This window comes from Convolutriloba macropyga, chromosome 12 (genome assembly GCF_964194025.1).
Source record: "Convolutriloba macropyga chromosome 12, txConMacr16.3, whole genome shotgun sequence".
Taxonomy (NCBI): Eukaryota; Metazoa; Xenacoelomorpha; order Acoela; family Convolutidae; genus Convolutriloba; species Convolutriloba macropyga.
This window is the reverse complement of record NC_134479.1, coordinates 37,917,159-37,942,053: the sequence shown is the minus strand read 5'-3', so window position 1 is coordinate 37,942,053 and position 24,895 is coordinate 37,917,159. Positions and strand designations below refer to the sequence as shown.

Genomic DNA, 24,895 nt, shown 5'->3' with positions numbered 1-24,895 from the left:
GTTCATTTTTCAGCTACTGCCGAAAACTCAATAACTGATTTAGTTTCAATTTTGTGGGAATTATTCCCCATTGTCTGTTCCAGCAAGATTTTCTAACATCTTTTTTGATAATATTTACGAAGAAAAAACTTCAGACTCCCTTTGCAGGAAAATTCCAAAGTATATTTTGACCGCATTTTAAGAGAAATCAGTTTTTTGAACACTTTATCACAGCACTCTAACCGATCAACTAGTTATCTCGTCAAACGGATGTATATGTTTCCAATTATTATATTCTTTAGAGAAAGCCAAAAGAATTTTCAAATCAAGAAAGTCAACTAAGAAAATTTGGCCCACTCTTCGATTCAGAGTACTTAACATTTAAACAGAAAAACATTTTTTAGTGGGAATGGATGAAACTTGGTGATCAATTGGGTTTTAACACTTTGACTAAAACTTACTGAAATCAGTTTTTAAAACAAAAATTTAAATACAAATATAATTCATATTGAATACATCCATGTTCTTAGGATAGGAGAAATGGCGTATTACTCTTTGAGCAAATTGTTTCAGTTTGTAAGAAAACCAGGGGAAAATTTTGGTTTTCTTTTGTAAAATCTTATTAGCTACAGTCAATCATAGGTTTGGAGGATATAGCAATACTATGAAAAAGAATTAATGCCGTAAAACTTTTGAAAAGAAAAGTAAAAAATAGAACGATAAGTATATAATGAGGTAGTTACAAGGCGGCAAAAACAATTCAATTTTTGAAGAAACCAAAACAATAAAAACAGTATAAATTAGTGGTGTGACCAAAAAACAAGAAAATATGAAATATTTATAGTCAAACACAGACTGACCACTACAGCAAATCGTTGGATAAATTACATTCAAGAAAATGTAGAACTCAATGCCACAACTTTTATTGTAGCCTGCATCAGTTTCTTTTATTCTAATGAGCAACCAACTCTGATTAGTGCATTATTTGCCCACTTCTAACGTCAGGTTCACTGAGTTGTATATCAGCAAAAGTCAGAAATCTCTAGTATTGAATTGCTTTTTGAGTTTTGACCTTTCCGCTGTACCATTTTCCGTTTTCTTTGTTATTCCAGACTTGGAGTTGGCTGAGGCAGTGTTATTAAAATAAATTATAATAATTTTATAACACAGCAGGTAACCAAGAAGAGTTGAGGACCAACATTTTGTTTTCAAAATTTTTTATTCTTTAGAGAAAGCCCACTCTTCGATTCAGAGTACTTAATATTTGAACAAGGAAACTTTTGTGGGGGATGGATAAAACTTGGTGTTCAATTGGGTTTTAACACTTTGACTGAACTTACTTAAATCAGTTTTTACAACACAAATTTTAATACTGATTCAATTCATTTTGCTTTTGATTATCATATTAGCAGTTTTTGGTTGAAAAGTTTTGAGCATTCTTTGAAATCTAATAAAAACGGTCAAGAAAAATAATCAGATCTTTTGTGCTTATCATCTATTTGGTTATTCATTTTTTTCTGACTCAGAGATAGTGTTGATTTTTATTCAGAATTTTGTTCTGATTGATAGGCATTCCGATAACATTGATTATGGATTGTCCTATTAATGAGAAAGATTCATTTATGATATCACAGTGAGGAATCAACGCTAAAAGTTGACGTTTTTCCGAAAATGTTCTGTATCAGTTCTGATCCTCACTGGAGCTAAGGTACAGATCCATTTTTTTAAGAAAAATATTTGATTTTGTTTATGTTTCGGAAAATTTCTTCAACAGAAGATAAAAAATTGTTGCCATGCTGTCAGTTTTCATAAATTAACAAAACAACCCACCATCGATTGAAAACGTTTCTCAGTCGACAGAAGTTGTTCATCGTATGTGCTAATTATTTGTTCTGGGGAGCCCTAGTGATGAGTGAATTTAAAACTGGCAAGAGTCTTGCAAGCTGAATCAATACTGGCAAGATTCTTGCAAGGATCTTACAAGATATCAATCAAGGCAAAAAACAAATCAGGGTACAAAAGTTTTAGGAAACATCTTTGATGCAAATAATTGTTTATTAAACAAATTAGAAAACCAAAATCAATGAAAAAATTTTTTAGCCCGGATTCAAAATCTTGCAAGAATCTTTTAAGTTATTGAATTCTGAAAAATTTATTTGTGTATTCTTGCTAGCTAAAACTAACCGAAAACCAAATGAAATGACTGATATCAGAATTCTTGGTCAGCAGAACTGAACCTAAATGAATTTTTTGCTAAACGCCTTTTGGATGTGAAAGCTTGCAAGAATCTTGCAAGTTTCCTACAGGATTTGGAATTCAAATATAAATTTCCGACAAAAAATTGGAGACATCTCGAGGCAACCACATCCTTCTTTTTTAAGTTCAATTTACCTAATAAACGACGAAAACAAACAATTTCAATCTTTCTCTTACTTTTTTATTCAAATGAATTATTTATAGAGCAACAAAACGTTGGAATTGTTTGTTAGTGATCCTATCGGTAATTGAGCATATTTTTGTAGTCGTAAAAATATTCTGATTAAGGTTAGGTTTAATTATCTTCCTATTGAGATTTAAGTGAACCTATTTGATGCCTACAGTTGATAGCTCTTGGTTTTAATGTCCTTGGAAGTTTTTTCATTGAAAAGGTATCAGTGTGTTTTTGAAGTTTCATTTTTTGTTCTTCTTTCATTCGATTTATAATTTAGACTCATCTAAGAAAGTCAACCTTGACAACTTGTTTGCTATTTTGCATTTATACTGATTTCTTTTTATCTGGTTTAGTCGTTTGTTTGTTTCGGAGAACTGTGTAAGTGCGTTTTTTGCCGTTCTGAACCAGTACTCCTATAGTTTTTTTCAGTAACTCAGCAACTGCCGGTCCCCAGCCCAGAATGAGAAAGGAGGAAGGTGGTACCACAAAAATCATACTGGAAAATCTCGAATAAGTCGGTTTTTTACCTAGACTTAATTAGATTTTTCGACAGCAGTTGAATTATTTCAGCTCGATCAGCCGCCGAGTCCAGCCAGGTAACCAGGTAAAAAAAACTATCGAAGAATTCAAAATCTTGCAAGATGGATTTATAATCTTGCAAGATACTTGCAAGTTGAATTCAAAATCTTGCAAGCAGCTTGCAAGTATTATGTATTCCCTTCCAAGATTGCTTGCAAGACTCTTGCAAGATTTCGAATTCTTCGATCACTAGGGAGGTTTTGAAACTTATGAGCTACAAATACTTCTAACTCTCCAATGAGATACAAAAAGTAGACAATAATAACACTAATTCGCATGTCGTACCAATCAAGATAATTTAATTGGTCTTCAATTTTTACCAATAATATAATTTTGGTGAAAAGAAATTGACAATTTGAATATGCTCTTTAATTTATAAATCTAGTATTTTTAGAAATGAATTGTGTAGCTCAAATTCGGCCCTGTCATCAACTACATCTATAACTCTGCTTAAAGTTATTAATCATCAATTCATATTGTCTTTGGTGTGTTATCTTGTTCTTACTCATTTTTGCACGTTCTATTTACAAATTATGGCTCTGACCGCTCGAAAGTCAAGTTCATTATGAGTTCATTACAGGCCCATTTCTTCATTACGAACCAGCGCCCCTATCAAATAAAATGTACCATTTGGTCCTTTTGTCGTCTTTCACTAAATTCAACAAATAATAGTTATATTAATTAAAGGTTGGGGCGCTGGCTCGTCATATCATATTCACAAGTACAGCATACATTGTATTCACTACACTACAATTACAAAAAGTTCCGTTTAACGTTATTATGATGATTAATTTAAACCAGATACAGTTAAGAAGCATCAAAATATTTAGCAAAGTCAAGGTTTATTACCTCTATAACTTCAAACTTTGAAATAGATATTAGGACTGAATAGATCTTGGGTAACAGGTCGTCAGCAGCAAATCAATTCTCAGTCCCTTCTCCACAATATGATCACGCCTGTCAACTATTTGATCACTTTCAAGCAGTCGTGAAGTCGCTCCGACGTCAACATCGGTTGCCACCTCTAGTTCATCGTCAATCATTGTCCAATTATCGGATTTTTCAACGCTCAATTTGCTCTTAAGCCTTTCGATTCGTTTCCAAAGCTCGTCGTTTTCGTCGGAAAGTTCCTCGGCCCGTTTTTCAACTTCTGCCAACGTTTTCTCTGCGTTTTCGACATCTATTGTTTTTGCCTCTAATTTTTCTTCCAGCTCCTTGATTTGCCGTCTCAGCTCATCGATCAGATCCTGGTCGCCATCTGAAATGATAAGCACATATTTTCGAATAACTCACCTTTATTTATCTAGAACGTACGAGGTGCATCCCGATGAAATTCTTTGATCGGACAAATTCATGTCGCTTCGGGTAAGTCTCAACCCAATATCCTAGTCTGCCTCTGAGACCACAAAAAGTCGATTTCAGATCTCCATCGATTTAATATTCAAGCAAAATACATAACATGATAAAATTCGCGAGCCAGACAAAAATGTGTCGTTGCAAAAAAATAATTAAAAAGTTTGCGAATTAATTTGATCCTTCGAACCCGTTCATGACGTTTCAATTAAAATCGTATTAACATATCATTATACTTTTCGGCTGTCGCCTCGCATACCAAAAGAAGTCCAGAAAGAAATTTTAATTTTCAGATGTTCCCAATTAGATTAGCAAACATAGGGTAATCCAACAAAAATATTCTTCAGGCACAACTTCTTGCCAAATTGGGACGCCAAAGTTGAAATTTGGTTTCTTTCCACGACACATACTATAATCTTCACGTGAACGGTGCCTGTTGAAGTAATAGTTGATTTTATTTCTTATTTTTAATCTTGCATTTGCTTAAAATTATTGGAATCTACTGAAAACGAACACCTAAGGTATTAGAAATTTGAACTGCCTCATTTGAAACTTGCTGGCTATATATGCAAATGGAATCAAATGGAAAAGTTTTTTTCCAAAAATAATATTGAAACGTCGAAAAGCCAATAGAGGAATTTAAGTCAATTAAAGGGCCTTATTCGTCGGACGTTTAATTTTTTGAAGACGAAAAAGAACAGCAAATCAAAGAAAGCTATTTATTCGATAGAGTCTTACCTTTGGAAGCTGACTTGGCTTGTTCCAACAAAATCAACAACTCCTTTTCTCTTTCCTCCAATCTGTTCACTTTCCCGTCCTTATCTTCAATTTCACTTTTCTGTTCTCGAATTATTCTCTCCAGTTCTGCAATGCGATCTGATAGGCTCTGTAGCTGAGATTTCAATTCTTCATTTTCCTATTGGTTGTTTTCTTATATCTCCACCTTTTTTCTCAAATGATGTTGTTAATTTTAGAAAGTAACATTTTGCTGCTATAAAACTATTACTCTTAATAATTAGAAATTAGTTTTATTTGAAAAAGAAACAAGTTCAGAAATAAAAATCAACGAAAAATACGAAAATGTCAACAATTTTTCAGCTTAATTGTTCCGGCTCGAAATTGTGCGCATTGCATTGTAAATGTCGGATTTCTCGATTAAGTTTACCAGCTTTTGTCACTTTTCTCACGAACATGACCATATGTTAAGCTCAGGGTTAAGAGCGATAGCAATATTTGTTAACAGTAGGAGAGTTTAGTCGAAAATTAATTAAAATTTTAGCTATATCTGTCACAGTTTTTCATAGGGCGTGTTCTGTGGGGCTAATGTGAAGAATGTTGCCAAAAAATTTGTCACTCTTTCGTATTTTTACTTTAATTTACTTTACTCTACCCGGTATTTTACTTTAAACATTGACTCAAAAGATTCGAATGCGGGATTCGTGGTTTGGGTTGTTTTAGATAAACTAATTAAGTTTTATATTCAAATGATCTCAACTTATTACTGACCTCAAAGTTTCTTGCTTGAATTCAAAGTAATTTTGGATAAGAAAAAATTTATGTTTTATAAGTTTATTACAAATAAATTGTTGAGGAAGAGCTCAACTAACTGAATTGGAAGCAGAAAAGTACTATGTATCACAATCTCAATAAGCTCTGAAAAACGCAAAAGCTAATTAAATTGCGTGCCAAGTTTTGCTATAGAAAATAAATAAAGTATGCACAAGTGGCGTGAAAGTAAAATAGGTTCAGTCGGAAAGGCGTCTAAAGAATAACGGATTAACAGTTTGAAACTTAACGATGCCTAAGGAAGAATGGGGTAGGGCTGTTACATCAACCCGCTTAGGCAAAACATGTCCTCATGTCCCCTTATTGGGTTTCTGAACTCGAGGAGGACGATGAGCTCGAAGAACGCCGGCGCGGCTTCCTCTTTATCTTCTTCGGTTTTGAATTCTCACTTTCCCTAAGTAACTGAGAACGCAGAGAGCGAAACTCACTCTGAAGACCACTGAGTTGACGACATGTGGTCGACCAAGACGCAGAGGCAGAGACATTGTCCGTATTCACATCAGTATTGCGGACTTTAATGGTTTTTGCGGCTGAGGTTGTTTTTTCTCTAAAGTAAGAACCTCTGCGGAAAGCAGACAATTTGCCGTCTGAGACTCCTCTAACATGTCATTGAGCTCGGAAATGCGAGCTTTTAAATTGTCAATCTCATTTGTGGCATCATAAAGGTCACGTTCATGAGCCTCCCGAGACCAGCGAAGCCTTATCAGCTGATCCCGAAGATCGCGGTTTTCAGCGGAGTTGTCGACTGGGATCGCCACAAGATCCGCAGGATCTAGCAGAGGCCTGCGCAGTGCATTGTGAGGATCCTGAAAGCAAACTTTTCTATTGCAGTGAAAATCAACAACACGCAACACTGTGTGCAGATTTGGTGAAACCGTTTAGCCGGATTGGACCATTTCGCGGAGGACCCATAGCCTGGCGGGTATTTCCTCCTTCTTGCGGGTTGGCTCGCGAACCTGAAGCTGCTGTTGCAAAACCAGTCGGCACGATTGGAATGTTTTTGGATGGCGGACAAAAGATAACATTAATTTCTTCCGAAGACGCAGATGAAGAGACAGATGCTGTGTTAGATTCTCTCTGAACTCCAGCGGCTGGTCACTTGCCCAGTTAGCAGTTATGCCTGAACTTGATTGCAGCTCCATATTTTCATCTAGCAGCGGAATTGCAGGAGAAGAAACACAGATCCGGGTCAAGAAGAATATCAGGGCCTGGAGAAGCAGGCATTATGTTGACTGATTCCGAGCTTTTCAAAATCTGAAAGTATTGTTTTTTTATGGTTTACAGAAGTGCATATGAGCTGCAATTGATTGACAAAAAAAAATTTAAAGGAAGCAAAGAAATTAAGAATATTGGCTGTTTCAAAAACAAAACACTAGGTAAAACAAAGGATCACCTGGTGCTTAATTTTTTGTTGTATAGCGCGCACAACTCAATTGCGTTGACGGATAAATTGAATCAACTAGTTCGGTTGTCGGGAGTGTCATCAACTTCATTTACAAGTTGGTCAGGATTTGCAGGCGCAGATGCGTGTATATTATGCATGTGATTTTGAAGCATTTGCATAAAAAGCGCGATAGGGTTGAGAAGCCGGAAAACCGTCGAGAAAGGAACTCCATGAGAAAGGAGTCTGAGCGCAAAAACAATTTCAATATATAAATAAATAACCCCAATAGCGCAAACGTTGTCAGCGTAATCACAGTGCACCTCTCAGCGTAATACCAACCACCACTAGCAACAGATTGCAAATCAATCAAGTATTTCCATGATAACAAATTTTCTAGTTCATCTGGGAAACGCTGGGATTGAAATGCATTAAACCCGGATGAGAATATTGGCTGCGAGGACCAAAGTATACTTATCGTCCTGAAATGGTCCGGCGCGATTATTTTAGAACTCGAGCCTTCGCGCTTTGCCTTAAGTTCTGATAGGAAAAGAGACCAGCGGTATGTAATGAAGGTAAGTTATCACTAAAATCTAAGTGGCTGAAAACCCTCAAGGATTCGGGCGGACGAGCGACAGAAAAATCATCCCCATAGTGCATCCAGAATCCTTCAGAAGTGCGGTACATGTAAGGTGCTATGGGATCACAAGCAGTTAACGTATAGTTTGGATAAACAACCTGTGTGATCGGATTCATGAAAAGAAATTGCGTATCATTGCCCAAAATTACTGCAACTTCTTCTGTGCAGCATGGGAAATCCGCAATCCTAGCTTCAACTTTCGCACATTTGTGAACGTAAAGAACTGCACCCGCTTTTTCCGCATGTATACCAACCATTGAGCGAGATCCTAAGAAAAGATTTGGATTGTCCAAATTTGACGCAAAAGAAATGAGTCCATTTAATATTATCTGACGCGTATTGCAAATTTCATTTTGGAGGAATTTTATAATTCGTTGCCGCCAAAGATGCGTGTTGACATGCACAAACTCAATTTTAGTCCCATAGACTGAGTTTTGAATCGCATCTGTGTTGTAGCCTATTTCCGGAAGTTGCTCTGTTATAGGTTCAATGACAAAACAAACACCAGAGTAAGTCGTTGGTCGAAGTTTGTACGAACAGACGCTAACAGTGGTTTTCAAAAGCTCAATATAAAAGACGCGGGAATCATCCCTGGAAGCAGTTTTTCCACTCAAGTACATGGAATCAGCAGATGAGATTTGGACGCCAGCATGGTCCACGGAAAACTCGAATATTGATTTAATCTCGCATTGGCCGTAGAAATGTGATGAATAAGTGATTGACTCATGTTAAAAATCAGATCCTCGGAAACTGCATGATGTTGACCTTTCATTGGGGTCGGTCATAAATAGCGACCACGGGGTACTGGTTTTGTCTAAGTTGGCGACCACTTTGCCGATAGTGAGTTTAGCAATTATAACACCCGAAGCGTGTATGTTAGAGCCACCTGGTGTAATCCCATCAACAGGCCAGGTGAAATAAATTCAAGCCTCCTTCCAACCTTGCATGAATGAGTAGGAATAGTAAAAAACATGAAATTGCCCGGTTTGTATGGCTGACAATCGAATAGAAGATCATCCTCAGTCATTTTGAATCTTTATATGCAAAACCTGGAAATTTGAAACCACCCACGGCCACTCCAAATTGCTCGGCAATTCCAAGTTTCTAATGCATAGAAACTAGGGACTAGGCGAGAGTATTCTATCAAATACACAGAGTCATGGAACTGGGCAGAATGAACTATTCCAGTTACAACGTAGGAAGCTTGAAACATGCAAAAGCTCATCTGAATGTCTACTTCAGGCGCATGAAGAACCAGGCCACCAAAAGTAATGTTCTTGGTGCTGAGTTTATCGGGCGTACATTGCTCACTCGGAGGAAGCGAGTGAATTGTTGTTGTGAGAACCTCCTCGATATCGTAGCCTACAAGTGTAGAGAAACTGAATTCTGCCAGGCTACTCAACAACAGCAACAATTGCTGCGCAAAGATCATCTAAACAAATCACTCAACATCACTGTCGGAATCAAAATAAGCTAAGCGAAATAATCCTGGGTGCCGTGCATGATCAGCAGCAGCTCTATGTGGTCTAGTGGAAACTGTTGTGAAACTTGGATCATTGACAAACCGGCTGATGGTGAAGGAGCGGCGGAAATTGAAGGGGTTATAGTATTTTATGACCTATGAGAAGTAGGAGCCTATCGTTCAGATAAATCAACCAAAGATCGTTGTATTTAGCGGCGACGAGTTGATGACTGGCTCTTATAAGTTGGTTGGAGCGTTTTCTGCGCAATCGCTATTCTGGCGCCGTAAAAGTTTTAACGCGATCGTAATGAGCAATCTGTTGTTTCTGATTTTCGACATCTTGCAGAACAACATTAATTTGGTTAATGACTTTTTTTTATGCGGTGAGGTCCAGACCACAATCTTTTGAGCTTAGGAGTTTGTCCTTGCGGACAAACTGGTGAATGAAGAAGCACCAGGTCTCCTTCCTTATATGAAGGTCAGTGCTTCTTTTTGTCAAAAATGGATTTATGTCGGCGCATTTCCCATTCGTTTTTCTGAATAACAGAATCGAAAATGGAAGAAAATTCAATTAATCTTTGGAAAATATAGTCCCAATGACCAAAAATTTGAGTAGGCAATGTTGGATAAAGCATATCAATAGTCAGTTGCATTTCTTTCCCGAGAAATAATCGGAAAAGCGATTGACCTGTTGACTCATGAACTGCGGAACGATAAGCCATCATGAATGATTGAAGATGAACAGACCAAACTTTATGCCGTTCTTCGCAATACTTTGCCAACATATCTTCCAAATTTCGATTTATGCGTTCTACTTTGGCATTACCTTGCGAATGGTATGGCGCAGATCTTGAGCTGGTTAATTGCAGCCGATTGCACATGTCTGTAAAACGTCGAGATGTGAACAGTGAGCCGTTGTCACTGTGAAAATATTCAGGCACACCAAATCTAGTGAACCATTGATCTAAAAAAGTGCTGCAGATTGTCTCAGCCTTGATATTCTGCAGTGGTGCAGCCTCGAACCAGCGAGTGAAATGAATTCCAATCATTAAGATATATTTATAAAGCTTCGCATTCAACCGATTTTCCGGAAGAGGGCCAAGGATATCAACTGAGACGCAACGAAATGGTTTATAGAAAGACTAGAGCTGCATTTCTTGTTGATGTGATTGCTTGGGATTTTTTCTTTTCTGACAGGTTGCACAACCTGAGATCCAAGAATTCACATCATTTTTCAACCCGGCCAGTAGAATCGCTGGCGTAAGCGATCAAGGGTTTTCCCGATGCAGGTGAATCGTGCAACTGAAGAAGAATGTTCTGAACCTGACTTAGTGGAACGCATCTTTATTGAAATAGAGTAGTTCCGTCGAGTCGTTGAAATAGCCGGTACAAGACACCGTCCACATTTTCAAAGACTCAAATTGCAAGGTGGCGACCACTTTGCCGATAGTGAGTTTAGCATTTATAACACCGAAAGCGTGTACTTTAGAGCCACCTGGTGTAATCCAATCAACAGGCCAGGTGAAATGAATTCCAGCTTCCTTCCCAACTTGAATGAATGAGTAGGAATAGCCAAGACTTGAAATTGCCAGGTTTGTATGGCTGACCATCGAATAGAAGATCCTCCTCAGTCATTTTGAATTTTTTATATGCAAAACCGGGGAATTTGAAACCACCCACGGCAACCCCAAATTGCTCGGCAAACCCAAGTTTCTAATGCTTAGAAAGTAGGGTCTAGGCGAGAGTATTCTATCAAATACACGGAGTCATGGAACTGGGCAGAATGAGCTATTCCAGTTACAACGTAGGAAGCTTGAAACATGCAAAAGCTCATCTGAATGTCTACTTCAGGCGCATGAAGAACCAGACCACCAAAAATAAGGTTCTTGGTGCTGAGTTTATCGGGCGTACATTGCTCACTCGGAGGAAGCGAGTAAATTGTTGTTGTGAAAACCTCCTCGATATAAGCCTACTAGCCTACAAGTGTAGAGAAACTGATTTCTTCCAGGCTTCTCAACAACAGCAACAATTGCTGCGCAAAGATCATCTAAACAAATCACTCAACATCACTGTCGGAATCAAAATAAGGTAGGCAAAATCATCCTGGGTGCCGTGCATGATCAGCAGCAGCTCTATGTGGTCTAGTGGAAACTGTTGTGAAACCTGGTTCATATTGGTTTTCTGACAAACCGGCTGATGGTGACGGAGCGGCGCAAATTGAAGGGGTTATAGTATTTTGTGACCTATGAGAAGTAGCAGCCTGTCGTTCAGATAAATCAACCAACACAAGATCGTTGCATTTAGCGGCGACGAGTTGAGGACTGGCTCTTATAAATTGGTTGGAGCGTTTTTTGCGCAATCGCTGTTCTGGCGGCGTAAAAGGTTTAATGCGATCGTAATGAGCAATCTCTGGTTTCTAATTTTTGACATCTTGCAGAACAAAATTAATTTGGTTAATTACAATCTTTTAAGCGGTGAGATCCAGACCACAATCTTTTGAGCTTAGGAGGTTGTCCTTGCGAACAAACTGGTGAATGAAGAAGCACGAGGTCTCCTTCCTTATATGAAGGCCCGTGCTTCTTTTGTCAAAAATGGCTTTTTGTCGGCGCATTTCCCATCCGTTTTTCTGAATACCGGAATCGAAAATGGAAGAAGATTCAACTAATCTTTGAAAAATATAGTCCCAATGACCAAAAATTTGAGCAGGCAATGTTGGATAAAGCATATCAATAGGCAGTCGAATTTCTTGCCCAAAAAATAATCGGAAAAGCAATTGACCAGTTGACTCATGAACTGCGGAACGATAAACCATTATGAATGATTGAAGATGAACAGACCAAACTTCATGCCGTTCTTTGCAATACTTTGCCAACCCATCTTCCAAATTTCAATTTGTGCCTTCTACTTTGGCATTACCTTGCGGGAGGTATGGCGCAGATCTTGAGCTGGTTAATTGCAGTCGATTGCACATATCTGTAAAAAGTCGAGATGTGAACAGTGAGCCGTTGTCATTGTGAATATATTCAGGCACACCAAATCTAGTGAACCATTGATCAAAAAAAGTGCTGCAGATTGTCTCAGCCTTGATATCCTGCAGCTTCGAACCAGCGAGTGAAATGAATTTCAATCATTAAGATATATTTATAAAGCTTCGCATTCAACCGACCTTCCGGAAGAGGGCCAACGATATCAATTGAGACGCAAAGAAATGGTTCATAGAAAGACCAGAGCTGCATTTTTTGTTGATGTGATTGCTTGGGATTTTTTCTTTTCTGACAGCTTGAACAACTTGAGATCCAAGAATCCACATCATCTTTCAAACTCGGCCAGTAGAATCGCTGGCGTAAGCGATCAAGAGTTTTCTTGTTGCCTAAGTGTCCCGACGCAGGTGAATCGTGCAACTGAAGAAGAATATTCTGAAGAGTGTTCAGACTTAGTGGAACGCAACATTGTTGAAATAGTGTAGATCCGTTGAGTCGTTGAAATAGCCGGTACAAAACGCCGTCCACAATTTTCGAAGTCTCAAATTGCTGCCAGTAACACTGCAAGACAGATGACCGACAAAACATCGAAGCCCTAGGTGGTTTGTCTCCTGATTGGCACCTTGATTCGACTGCCGATATAATTTTATCCTGATCTTGAGTTTCTGCGAAACACAGCGGCAAAAGAGCAGAAGTAACAGAAGTAGCGGATAAATTTAATTTTGATAATCTGGAAAGAGCATCAGCATTGGCAATAGTTTTTCCAGGCCGACGAACAATTTCAAAATTAAACATGCTTAGCTTTTCCAGCAATAGCCCTACTGTTGCATCCGGCTCTTTGAAAAAATAGAGCCAAACGAGAGCGCGATGATCAGTGATTATCTGAAACTTTGCCCCAGAAGAAATTCCTTGAAATATGATGTGAAGAATACCATAGCGAAGAGTTCACGTTTTGTAGCTGAGTAATTTCTTTGACCCTTCTGCAGGGCTTTGCTAGCATATGCAATAACTTTTTCACCGTTTTTCTGTTTCTGAGAGAGCACAGCTCCAATGCCAGTAAGGGATTTGTCAGTACAAAGGACGAATTGATCCTTTTCAATTGGAAACCCTAAGATGGGAGCGGATACTAGCGCTGTCTTCAATTCTTCGAAAGCCCTTTGGCATTCAGTTGTCCAATGATTATTTGTTGTCTTATTCATCAACTGATACAAAGGGCTCGTAATGACACCGAAATTGAGAACAAACTTTCTATAGAAGCCAACAAGACCCATAAACGGTCTCAACTGGCGAATAGTCTGAGGAACTGCTATTTTAGAAGGATCAGTGTGTATCCCCTCAGCAGAGACTATATGTCCCAGAAAAACTAAATTAGTCTGAAACAAGGAGCATTTGGCAGGAGAAACTTTCAAGGTTGCCTCCCGTATCCGTTTGAACACAAGTTCGAGACGGTGTATGTGTTCATCAAATGATCGACCGATTACTATATTATCATCAAGATTAACCAGAACAATTCCGTAGGTCAATCCGGATAAGACAATCTCCATGATTCTCTGAAAACCTCCGGGTGCATTGCAAAGACTCATAGGCATCCGTTTCCACTGATACAATCCAAATGGCGTAATAAAAGAAGTTTGATATCGATCCTGTTCTTCAATTTCCTTTTGATGAAATCCACTGCACAGGTCTAGACTAGAGAAGAAAATTCTTCCTTCAAAGTTATTCAGAATATCTGAAATTCGCGGAAGAGGCTACGATGTTTTAGCAGTTTGAGCGTTTAGTTTTCAGTAATCAATAAACAAGCGATATGACTCATCACGTTTCGGGACTAACATAGCTGGAGCTGCCCATTCTGAATGAGTAGGGGAAATAAGGTCCTTTTGTTGGAGCTTGTTTGTTTTATCCTTCAGATTTTTTCCTTTAGAAGAATTCATTGATCGGTAAGGCACTCGACTACGCTGAGCAACTTCTTTCAACTGAATAAGCAGTTTATGCCAATTACATCAACCTAGATCCCATTTGTCGTTAGCAAACGCGTCTTCAAATTGTTGGAGAAGACAAACAGCTTCCTTCTGTTGTTTTTCATTGAGTGTGTTAGAGTTTGACTTAAACGCCTGCATTTAATTTTCAGCTGAAATGACCTTAACAGCATTGAAGCCAACAGTTTGCAAAATATTTTCGTTGTAGGGAATGATTTGCGCAATAGTTTGCGATGGATATAAAATCACGGAGTTGCAAGTAGGGATAAGTACGCTGAGCCAAAGTGCATTCTGAGAAACGGATACAAGAGATGAGGCAAATAAAAGTGGATCTAAACTGGCGAAACCTACATGGGGTTCAACCAATCCAACAGTCACGTCCGACGAAGTACGCGAACTGTTTGAAGTCAACTTATGCGCATGATGTGATTTGAGATTCCATTTTACAAGTGCTTCGCTTCGAGGTGGAATAGGAAGACGCGAAATGACTGAACAAAGCGACAGGTCAGTGAATTATCCTCAAACCACTGAGACAACGGACTGATGCATTCCAGCACTGTGTCTTCTACATCTAATAATCCCCTAGAGAAATCTACTGCACAATTTTGTTTGCATAGGAGATCAAAACCTACTACACATGGAACACTAATTTGGGCACAAATGTGAAACTTGAAAGAAAACATGGGTCCATTTTTAAAACAACGACATGGAACCAAGCACATACCCTTAATTTGGAGCGTAGAGCCGTTTATGGCGGACGCCTGGATAACAGATGCTTCCAAGATAAGCGAATGGCTAAAGTTGTTGAACTTAACAAAAACATCGCACGAATTATAGTTATTGCCGCCCATGAATCAATCAGCGCAGACGTTAATTTATCGGCGATTATTATTTTGAAAAGGAGCGACTGTCTGACAAATATACACTTGTTTTCTGCCATGAATTATTTTAAAAATAGAGAACAAATGCTTTCAGAGAAAACGATGGCGATAGAAGAGGCTATCGGTTAGAATATGATTTTGATTCTGGACAATTACGGCAGTTCCAACAATTTTTGCAATTGTTTTTGCTTTGACCTTGTCTATTACAACCATAACAGATAGTTGGTCCGCTGAAACTGACTTTTTTTTCTTTACTAACTGAGTGGCTCTAAGATTTATCATGAAACGTTTTTCGCGGCGAAAAAGATCGTCGGTGCTCTCCATGCTGTGATGGGCTACGAGAAAAAACAGGTGAATTGCGTTTATTAAACGGAGATGATTTGTGAGGGGAGGTACCTCTGTGAACCGATTTTTGATTCATCAGACGAGAACGTGATTGATAATTAACTTGCCCGGCCATGAGTTTGTCAACTTTACGAAAAAGCGCTTCAATGGAACTTACGGAAGTAGCCAATGTCGAATTTTCAATTGCATTTGCTTCGAGACGATAAATTGCGATTGCGTCGAAGTGGAGTGCTTACTCTAATGCCGTGTTAATATCAGGGGGCTTGTTTTTTTTCTCAATTCTACTCGTACATGAACATTGTGAGGGCCATCAATAAAATATTGGAGCACAATATGGTCTCTGATTGCCTGCGTATCTTGTGGATAAGCCTTATTAGTTAGAAGTTTGAGCTCAACTAAAATCTCACTGACTTTTTCAGATTCGCCTTGAACACGTTTTGCAAGAGAAGAACGAAAAAACTCAGGTGGTTCCTGATAATGGCGCAAGAACTGTTTTTTAACATCTAGGTAATCCTTTTTTGTGGCGTCATCAAGTGACTGATAAAATTCAATAGCACTGCCTCGTAATCGCAAAGAAAAAATAGTTGGCCGCTTATCAGTATAAACCTGTTGACCAGCGCTGTCTTGTTGCGGAGTACCATCAGTATTGTATGGTTTTTTAAGCCCATTTTGTAATGAACTTAAAAGTTCGAATTGTGTTATATAAGCCTGAACATCACTTGTTCAGTTGAAAGGCTCTGGTAGAAGAAGTTTAGCTTCCAGAGTTGCGTCAGCCATTTATTACTATTGACATTAAAACATTTGAAAGAAATGCTGCACAAAGATCCCACCTTGGTATTGACTGGCAAGCCAGATACCGGTTGTTCACAGGTATGGCGGAAGAAAAAGCTGGCTGCTAACCGAACAAAGAAATGAACGCTGATACCCCTTAAACCTAGCATTTCAGGTGTCTCGTCTTCAGTTATATATCGTTGAGTTTGCCGTAGCGGCCGCCGAAACTTCCCTCGCTAAGCCCCTAAACACACTGCGTGGGACCTAAAGACACTGGGAATGAAGAAGCTGCCGAAGCGAGAAGCGTCTATTTTCCCATAAAGTGGACAACACCTGAGAAGCCTCTGAAATCAGTGCCTATTTTTCAAAGCGTTCCAAAATTTGAAAACAATTTTTGTCTAACTAGGAAAAGGAACAACCGTTATCTGTCAAGCAGATTACAAAAGCGACCGAAAGTTTTAGTTTTTTCTTCGAAAAAGTAATAATTTTCAAGGTCCCGGAAAAGCGCAGGAACTTACTTTTTTGAAAAAAAAATCCCGAACCTGTCACCAATATAAAAATCCGGTATTTTACTTTATAAATTGACTCCAAAGATTCGAATGCGGGTTTCGTGGTTTGGGTTGTTTTAGATAAATTTATTAAGTTTTATATTCAAATGATCTTACCTTATTACTGACCTCAAAGTTTCTTGCTTGAATTCAAAGTAATTTTGAATAAGAATTAATTTATGTTTTATAAGTTTATTACAAATAAATTATTGAGGAAGAGCTCAACTAACTGGATTGGAAGCAGAAAAGTGTTATGTATCAAAAGGCAAAGTAAAAAAGCCAACGGAACAAAATCTCAATAAGCTCTGAAACACGCAAAAGCTAAATAAATTGCGTGCCAAGTTCTGCTATAGAAAATAAATAAATAGTACGCACAAGTAGCGCGAAAGTAAAATAAAATTTAGGCGGAAAGGCTTCTAAAGAATAACGGATTAACAATTTGAAACTTAACAATGCGTAAGGAAGAATGGGGTAGGGCTGTTACAGGTGCATTATCTAAGAACTACGAGAGTGTCATTTAACTTAAATTCAAAAGAAACGCTAGTTATTGGTTAATTTCAAAAAGGTCCATCTCGATAGCAATAATGGATTACCAATACAATTATCAGGTTTACAATTGCCCATAACAGTGTTAAAAGGAACAATGAAGTCTTTGAATGAGTTTAAGGGAATAACTGATGAAATAAGGGCAATAAAGTTGTACGCTAATTACTTGCTAAAAATTGTGAAAGAGTTACGTTCAAATTCCACGAATAATAGTGAAAAATTTCATATTTTTTCTGCAATTTTGTGAACATTATATCCACGATTTGGGTAACTAATTTTCACTGTTATTAAAGTTTGACCACGATAAAAAAATTGCGGCAAAACAAAGTCACTCGTTTCCACAAAAAACCCATCTTTTTTTCAAAAACTGCATTTGTGGACTTTTGCCACGTATTGAGGATCTGCATGGTCAAGATAGAGGATCAACTTGAACATTTGATCCAGTTTCGTTTATGCCCAAAATCTATTGATATTTAAAAATCTGGGCTGCAGATTTCCAACTCTTAAGATCAAAATAATATTGAGAAATTTGAAATCTTATAAATGAAAAGGTCCAGCAGCATGTTTGTTAATGCAATTTTCTTTGTTTTGGTTCTAATTTCTAGCAGGGTTATGAAGAAAATATTTCTGACATTTCTACAATTTGTTAAAATGTTCTGGTAATTTAAGTTTCGGCATTGTGATCACCTGAACAGCAATTTCAATTTGATATATATTTTTAAAAATTTCTTCATTTTTTATTAGCTCCATTTCCCTTTTGAATTTGGTACCTCAAATAGCCCTTGGTTAGAGTCAAATTGAAAATTTTCTACTCCGTCCGCATACTTAATTCTGTTTTAATCGAAGTTAGATTGATAATTTCAATTTATTTTTGGTACCATACTATCCTAACATTTTTCTGTTTTCAGCAAATTTTTATGATTTTCATTTTTTCAATTTTTTGACATTTTTATTTTAATCTTTTAATTTTTTTTGATAAAAAATGAAATGCAATCACGCTTTTAGTTTTTTTTCTCAAAAATTACTTTTTTCAGGTTGGATCGTCTTAAACTAACTTCTTAAAAACCGAATCAACTGTATCAGCAAAAAAAAAAGTTTTGCATTCACTTTCGTCTTTTTTTAAATAGTTTTGTACAATTTTTTCGGCTGATTGATTCTTGTTAATACTGAAGATTTACCAAGTTTTTGAAAATATCACTCTCTTGAAATCGATTATGAACAAAGCATCTAAATCAAAAAATCATTGTCAAATCATCTTAGACAGAGTTAATCATCCTAGCCAAATCAATGGAAAAACTTGTTTGATTAATTCGTCTTTTAATAACTTTGTCTTTTCTCCAGCAGTTATTTAGTCAATATTTAACCCTATCATTGTTAAACTTGTCCTTTTTCAAGTTATGAACAAGAAAAATTTTAGAAATTTGTTGTTTTGCGACACTTCGTTTCTAAACTTTTTGAAAACAATTTTAAAAGAACAATTTTTGGAAGAGAAAAATGTTTAGTATATTTAGTTTACACTTTGTGGCTGATGCTTCCTCGGTTGAATTTGGCTAAAACAGTGCATCCCGCTTAACGTTGAGAAATTATAAAATCATAAATTCTCGAAACCAAATTTTATTGCTACTAGTTTGCCCAACGTCTCTGAATATGTCGCATTTTCATAAGTTTGCAAAGTTTCAACTATTATCTTATTCATTGTTATTCCCGTTTCCTGTACAAGAAAAGATTTTATGCAGAGGACTGTACCAGTTGTTCTCTTTAGAAGTCACTGTGATTTTTTGTTTGTTGAAGTGTTTGATTTTTTCTCTTTTCCATGTTTTATTTGAAAGTGACGATTTAATTAAACAATGCTGATTTCTTCAATTTCGAAAAGTAATTATTCTTTTACCCTTTTCTACAATTTTATTTTTTAGGATACGTTTTGGGCAAGCTTTTTCTTTTCACATCAACCGTAAACTTCGACTGATCGACAGCCATATGCGTACAGTAAACTGATTATAAACAACAAAAAAATACACAGAGTGAAAATGATAAAAAAGAATCTAAAACAGTTTATTGAAGTTTTATTGGGGAACTTTTCATTGGTAACAGTTGCCCTCTTTTACTGCTATTGCTGAGAAGCAGGGAGTTTTTGTGGCGTCGCTATAGGATTCAAAATTTTTTGCAAATAACCTATACAACTGAAAAATGACCCTATTTTTATATATTTGTTTGAAAAAATTCTGGTTTGAATACCAATTCAGATTTGAAGCATTAATTGACTCTTCAGCCTTTTGTAGGCAACATTGAAGTTAAGCACAATTGTACGCGACACACGTTTTTAGTGATGTGTATTAGTTTGCAAAAAACGCTTGTATGATCATTATGCACCCAGTATATACTCATGTCAGCCTTCTTGTTTCATTTGACTTTGAAATTTTTCAGGAGTTTGAATTATCTTAACGAAGTTTTTTTTCAACTATATAGCAATAACATCTCCTTATTTCGCATGCATAATTGTTGCCTCAAAATTTCCGACGAAATTTTAAAGTGAGAAAAGTTGAAATATTAGGTATCTAGGCAAATTTCAATCTGAGACAAAAAATGTGGAAGAAGATTAGGAATAATTTTTGTTCAGTTAGTGCACTATTCAAGAAAAAGTTTCGATCACAATATTTTAAAACGATTAACAGTGACCCACGTGGAGGATTATAAGAAAACAAGCATAAGGTTGTAACTCCCTGTGCAAAATCCTCATCGTTGTCTCTCGGTGTAAGTGGGGTGTCAGTATGGCTCCTTCAAGCAGGGTTCTGGACGTTAAGATGGAACGCAAAAATGAATTGAATTTTATTACCAGCAACATTGAAGTTCAATATTACAAATATGACTGCCTGGTGGGAAACTCAAATAGCTTTACAGCTAATCTGGCGAGTTTCGTGAAATTATGTTTACTTGCTAGTTACTTCTTTTGCAATTCCATGAAAATAAAAATATCAAAACTGGGTTCCTTGGTTTATTTAATGTTTTGTTCAAAACAAAACATCTTATGAATACCTTAGACATAATTAACTTAGTTAACTCTCTTATTTAGAAGAATGATTGTCTTTTAATAAAAGTTATATAATGTAAATCATATCAGTTTTAAAATCTCTGCTATTTCATTACACTGAATTGAATTCAATTGATTTTAGTTGGATTAGTTACAGGTACAAGTTGATGAAATTATTTTAAAAGCAAATTAACATAATTACAACAAGGACAACAAATGAGAAAATCATTTCTCTTCGAGTGATTGCCCAAAAAAAACTAACAGAAAACCTTTAACTTGGCCCGTTTCTCAATGGAAAAAAAGTTCGAAAATTTCGGCGTTTCAAACACATATGTCGCATTAAAATTTTTTTGAACGCCGGCTTTGTCAAATTTTTCAGGTATAATGGCTGAATTTTTAGAGATTGCAGGATAAGGCTTTTAAACTTGTTCCTAAAAGAGTGTTGAGATTTTGTCCGCGTTTGTGGTGGGTTTAAGAGTCCTTGAGATGCTCTTCTAGTGCATATTCTACTTGAAACTTGAGCTTTTAAATGAACAACATTATCATAGCTTCCGTCTCTTATTCTTTTGAATAACTCATAGAAAACCGCTGAAACGTGTAGTTCGAATACTGCAAAGATCTTGTTTTTAAAGAAAAGTTCTGATACAGAATTCAACTGCTTTTATGAAAAACACTGCCCTCACTATTCGTTTTTGGATGTTTAAAAACATCAACTTACTTAAATCAAGACAATTAACTTCCACAGAACTTCTAATCAGTTTGTGCAATTGACAAATTGACCCTCGAAAAGAACATTATGCAAAATAAACTTTAGTATGATACAATTCTGTAGCAAAAAATTAACAGTATTGACAAATTGATCAACCCTTTATTCATTGGAAACAAACAATAATAAAGTAGAGTCAGTTAAACAAACAGAATTAAAAGCTAATCACTTTCAACAATTCTTTTGATTTGCATTTTTTTGAAGACTTCTAATTAAATTTTTTTTAAGGACAACGAACATTTTTTGCAGCATAAGTAAAAAACTCAAGGTTACTGCAGAAATCAGTCAAACACTCTTGTTGGGTTCAGTTACATATATTTTGGTAATTTCTGAGATATTTCCAAAAAACCAAATTTTTGCTCAAAAATGTCTTTGAGAATTCACTTTTATTGGATTTTCTTCTATGTCCTTAAAACGTTGTTCTGTTCGTTGTAAACAAATTTCAAATAAAAAGGGACAATTGAGTGGCAAAAAAAGAAAAAAAAACGCGTTAAAATGAAATTTTAAAACCAATAGGAAAACACGGTCGACTGAAAAACTTTTTTGATCAGTAAAAATGAGCAGAAATTGTTGCTAGTGAAAAGTAAACTTATCTTTTTTCAATCTGCTTTGCAGTAAAATCTTATAAAAAAACAATTGCCACTTCTGTTTGTTTTTTTATCAGATTGTCCCTGAAAAAAACAATCCGAATCATCAGATTGTCCCCAAAAAAACAATCCACAGAAAGAAGGACAAGGCATATTATACCTTCCTTCCTTCTGTGGGCCTAAATCAACACTCTAATTTTATTTCTAGTTGACTGCAGGAGTCACCAAAAGTGCAGATAAGTTTTCAAAAAATAGCAGCCGAAAAAACTGACTCTTTGTAGAAATTCTAATTTTAGCGCTTCAAGGCTCACCTTAAGCCTTCAAATGACACTAGATTTTTTGGAAAGACAGAAAATTTTTTCACTGTCAGATTTGAGTGATTCAGAAATTTTCTCCTTGAAAAGTTCCTATTTTCGAAACAAAGCGAAAAAAGGCTTTCAAATTGAAAAAACAACTGCAAAAAAATTTTGAATCCATGCAAAAAAATAAATCAAACAAAATATTTGCTCTTATAAATTTTAAATGGAGGAAATACTGGAAACTGAGACCAGTCAGTTCAAACCTCTAATTGAGCACAAGTCCATTTCTTGTACAAAACTACATCTCTGATTGTTTTATAAAGAAAAATATTTTTGGTTGCAAATTTATTGAGCTCAGAACATTTTGTGCTCTTGGTATACATAATAATCTAACAACTTGAAGAAAAAAACACTGGAGTATGAGCAGTATTTACTGAGCCTTTCTCAAATTTGCAAAATGATTTACAGCGCACTCAATTTCAATTCAATTATAACCATTTTATTTGGAAAAAGAGGAAAGTCATGTTTACAATGCTTCAATTTTTAATATATATGTGTATGTGTATATATATATATATATATATATATATATATATATATATATATTCTAAGAAAAAAGAAAATAGGTTAAGTGTCTAATTTGTGAAATGTTATATTTTAGTTTTGAGCACGCAATTATGTTATTATTTACCATTTCTTTTGCAGTCCTTCTCAACAAAATTCTACAAAAGCCCACAATACTATAAATACGACAGCTTTGGTAAAGGTGTTCACTTTGGTAAGCTATGCGCACTTCTCTATTCTTTGCGCGACTTTTCAAATGCTTAGTATTAAAATAAGTTTCGCACGCATCCTCATGCAAACTTTAAACGCTTTGCTTCTGCTCGTAGTAAAGTTTGACGGCAAATTAACCATTGTATTGCTTTTAATTATTTTTGATATCACGGCCCACTCGCTAGTGCTCTAGAACTTCGATCGCAAAATTGTGAAGCCTCTTTCATTCTCAAGGCATATTCTCAAGCCTTTTTCTATTTAAAAATGTTCGAAAATGTTAGGAAATGTTAGCGCCAGAACCCTCCCTGAGTGATTCATCTTCAGAATCCCGTTTGTCAAAGGTAACCAACTCTACATGATCCGCCTCGTTCTGATCAGATGTGAGGCTCTCTTTACTTGAAGAGACGGTCCTTTTCGTCTGTCCCAACTTCTTGCCAGTTTTCATCTTGTACAGACGGTTCAGCGCCGCAGCAGTTCGAGCTTAGAAATGAAACGCGAATTAGTAACCGGGCATTGTGTGGCGCTGAACACTGTTCCAATTGCTAGTAGTTGAGTTATACCGACGTTACTAATACTCATCCAGTTTTATACATATTAAGCACCAATATTTAGGGAGTTAGAACCCGCGCAAAAAAAAACTATTTTTTTGCAGAATTCTTAAGAATGGCAGTTTTTCTTGCTGTTAAACGCAAATATGTCAAAGTCTTGGAACACGTTTCTCCAAACTTGGCATCAATAATTGACGCTTCTAAGCAAATCTGTTCACTAAAGACTGGTATAAATTTTTGCGATCAACTGCTACATTGCGCTGAACAGAAAGGCATTTAAATTTGGTGACAGGGGTCAAATCATATATGTCTCACCTTTCCGGGCGGTTTCGTCTAACTGGTCAGCTGTTTCGTTCATGATGCCGGCGTAAAACTAATTAGTATAAACTATTATTTTCGCTCACAGAAAAAAATGTACACACGGTAAGTCTCGAAAATAGACAATCTAAATTTTCTTCTGCTAGTTAATTACTATCGAATTTAAAGTGTGCACAAAATATATGGCTTTCTAAGCTAGTTAATTTAAACTATCGTAAGCCAGCCAACTCAAGTGTAATTAGTTAAAAGCAAAAAGATGGTTGAACAAAGTTGCATTAACAAAAATTTCTCAGCTCTTCGAATGTTCAGCTGAACAACCTCAGAGTAGTTGAATAAGTACAAGGTGGTCATAAAATGCATTAAAAAATGCAGTTTATTCTTTTCATGAGTTCAAAGAAATTCTGACCTCAATGAACATTACTATTCTCCATGCTCTGTTTTGGTGACTATGGCCACTTTTTATCTCGAAACCTTAACGTGGTACCATCATTGCACCGACGGTTGGTCAGGCTATTGAGAACTGAAGCTATACTTAAGTGAGAGCTCATCCTCAAACAGACAGCATTACGGAGTAAGGAGATCGAAACTATAACTATCACACACCATAACTCTCGGCGATCACGCCATCATATATTCTTCCATCCCACCAAATCGATGCACTGTGCATTTTAGTGACTAAAAGAGTGCTTAGAAAAAATTATCGCAACTGTATGCCCTAAATTGTCGCAAATTATCGCAATAAATCGATAAAGCCCTCATGCTTTATCGATTTATTGCGCTTTTGAAAAAAGTCAAATTTCTCATTTATTCTATAGAACCATAATTGTTAAGCAAGTATTTCGTATTGAAAAGAGACAAACGACAATAATAGCTTCAAACATTGAGAGCAATTAAGAACGCTGTCTAGATTCCTTGAAAACTTCACACTGTGTTAAGCGTGAACTAGAAATCATCTGCATGATTTTCAGGCTGCTCAATGATGTCTGTGAAATACTGACAGACAACTCCAAGACTAACCGGTCATTTTCACATTTGGCTGTTATCATGTCACTTTAGACTACTACGATACTGCCTTAATTTAAAACACTGGGGTTGGGCAATTATCAATTTCTTTAACAAATTATAGTCTGTTTTTT

The 24,895-nt window shown here is 36.4% G+C and overlaps 1 protein-coding gene across 1 annotated transcript; it reads right to left on the bottom strand.

The window, feature by feature from the left end:
* Positions 1 to 3,683: 3,683 nt before the first annotated feature.
* Positions 3,684 to 23,949, bottom strand: LOC142350633 (uncharacterized). The gene is made up of 5 exons (XM_075402538.1): positions 23,757 to 23,949; positions 23,201 to 23,373; positions 20,162 to 20,216; positions 5,081 to 5,260; positions 3,684 to 4,247 (listed from the first exon to the last, which is right to left on the bottom strand). The coding sequence occupies exons 1-5, from the start codon at positions 23,797 to 23,799 to the stop codon at positions 3,868 to 3,870; spliced, it is 831 nt and encodes a 276-aa protein (XP_075258653.1). The 5' UTR covers positions 23,800 to 23,949; the 3' UTR covers positions 3,684 to 3,867.
* Positions 23,950 to 24,895: the final 946 nt, after the last annotated feature.

Excerpts from the sequence above, each read along its gene's own strand:
- LOC142350633 (XM_075402538.1), bottom strand. The coding sequence starts at position 23,799 with ATGAACGAAACAGCTGACCAGTTAGACGAAACCGCCCGGAAAG. Across the intron at positions 20,217-23,200 it reads ATTCTGAAGATGAATCACTC|AGGAGCCATACTGACACCCC; the intron begins AGGGAGGGTTCT and ends AACCCTGCTTGA. Across the intron at positions 5,261-20,161 it reads CAACGATGAGGATTTTGCAC|AGGAAAATGAAGAATTGAAA; the intron begins AGGGAGTTACAA and ends AAAACAACCAAT.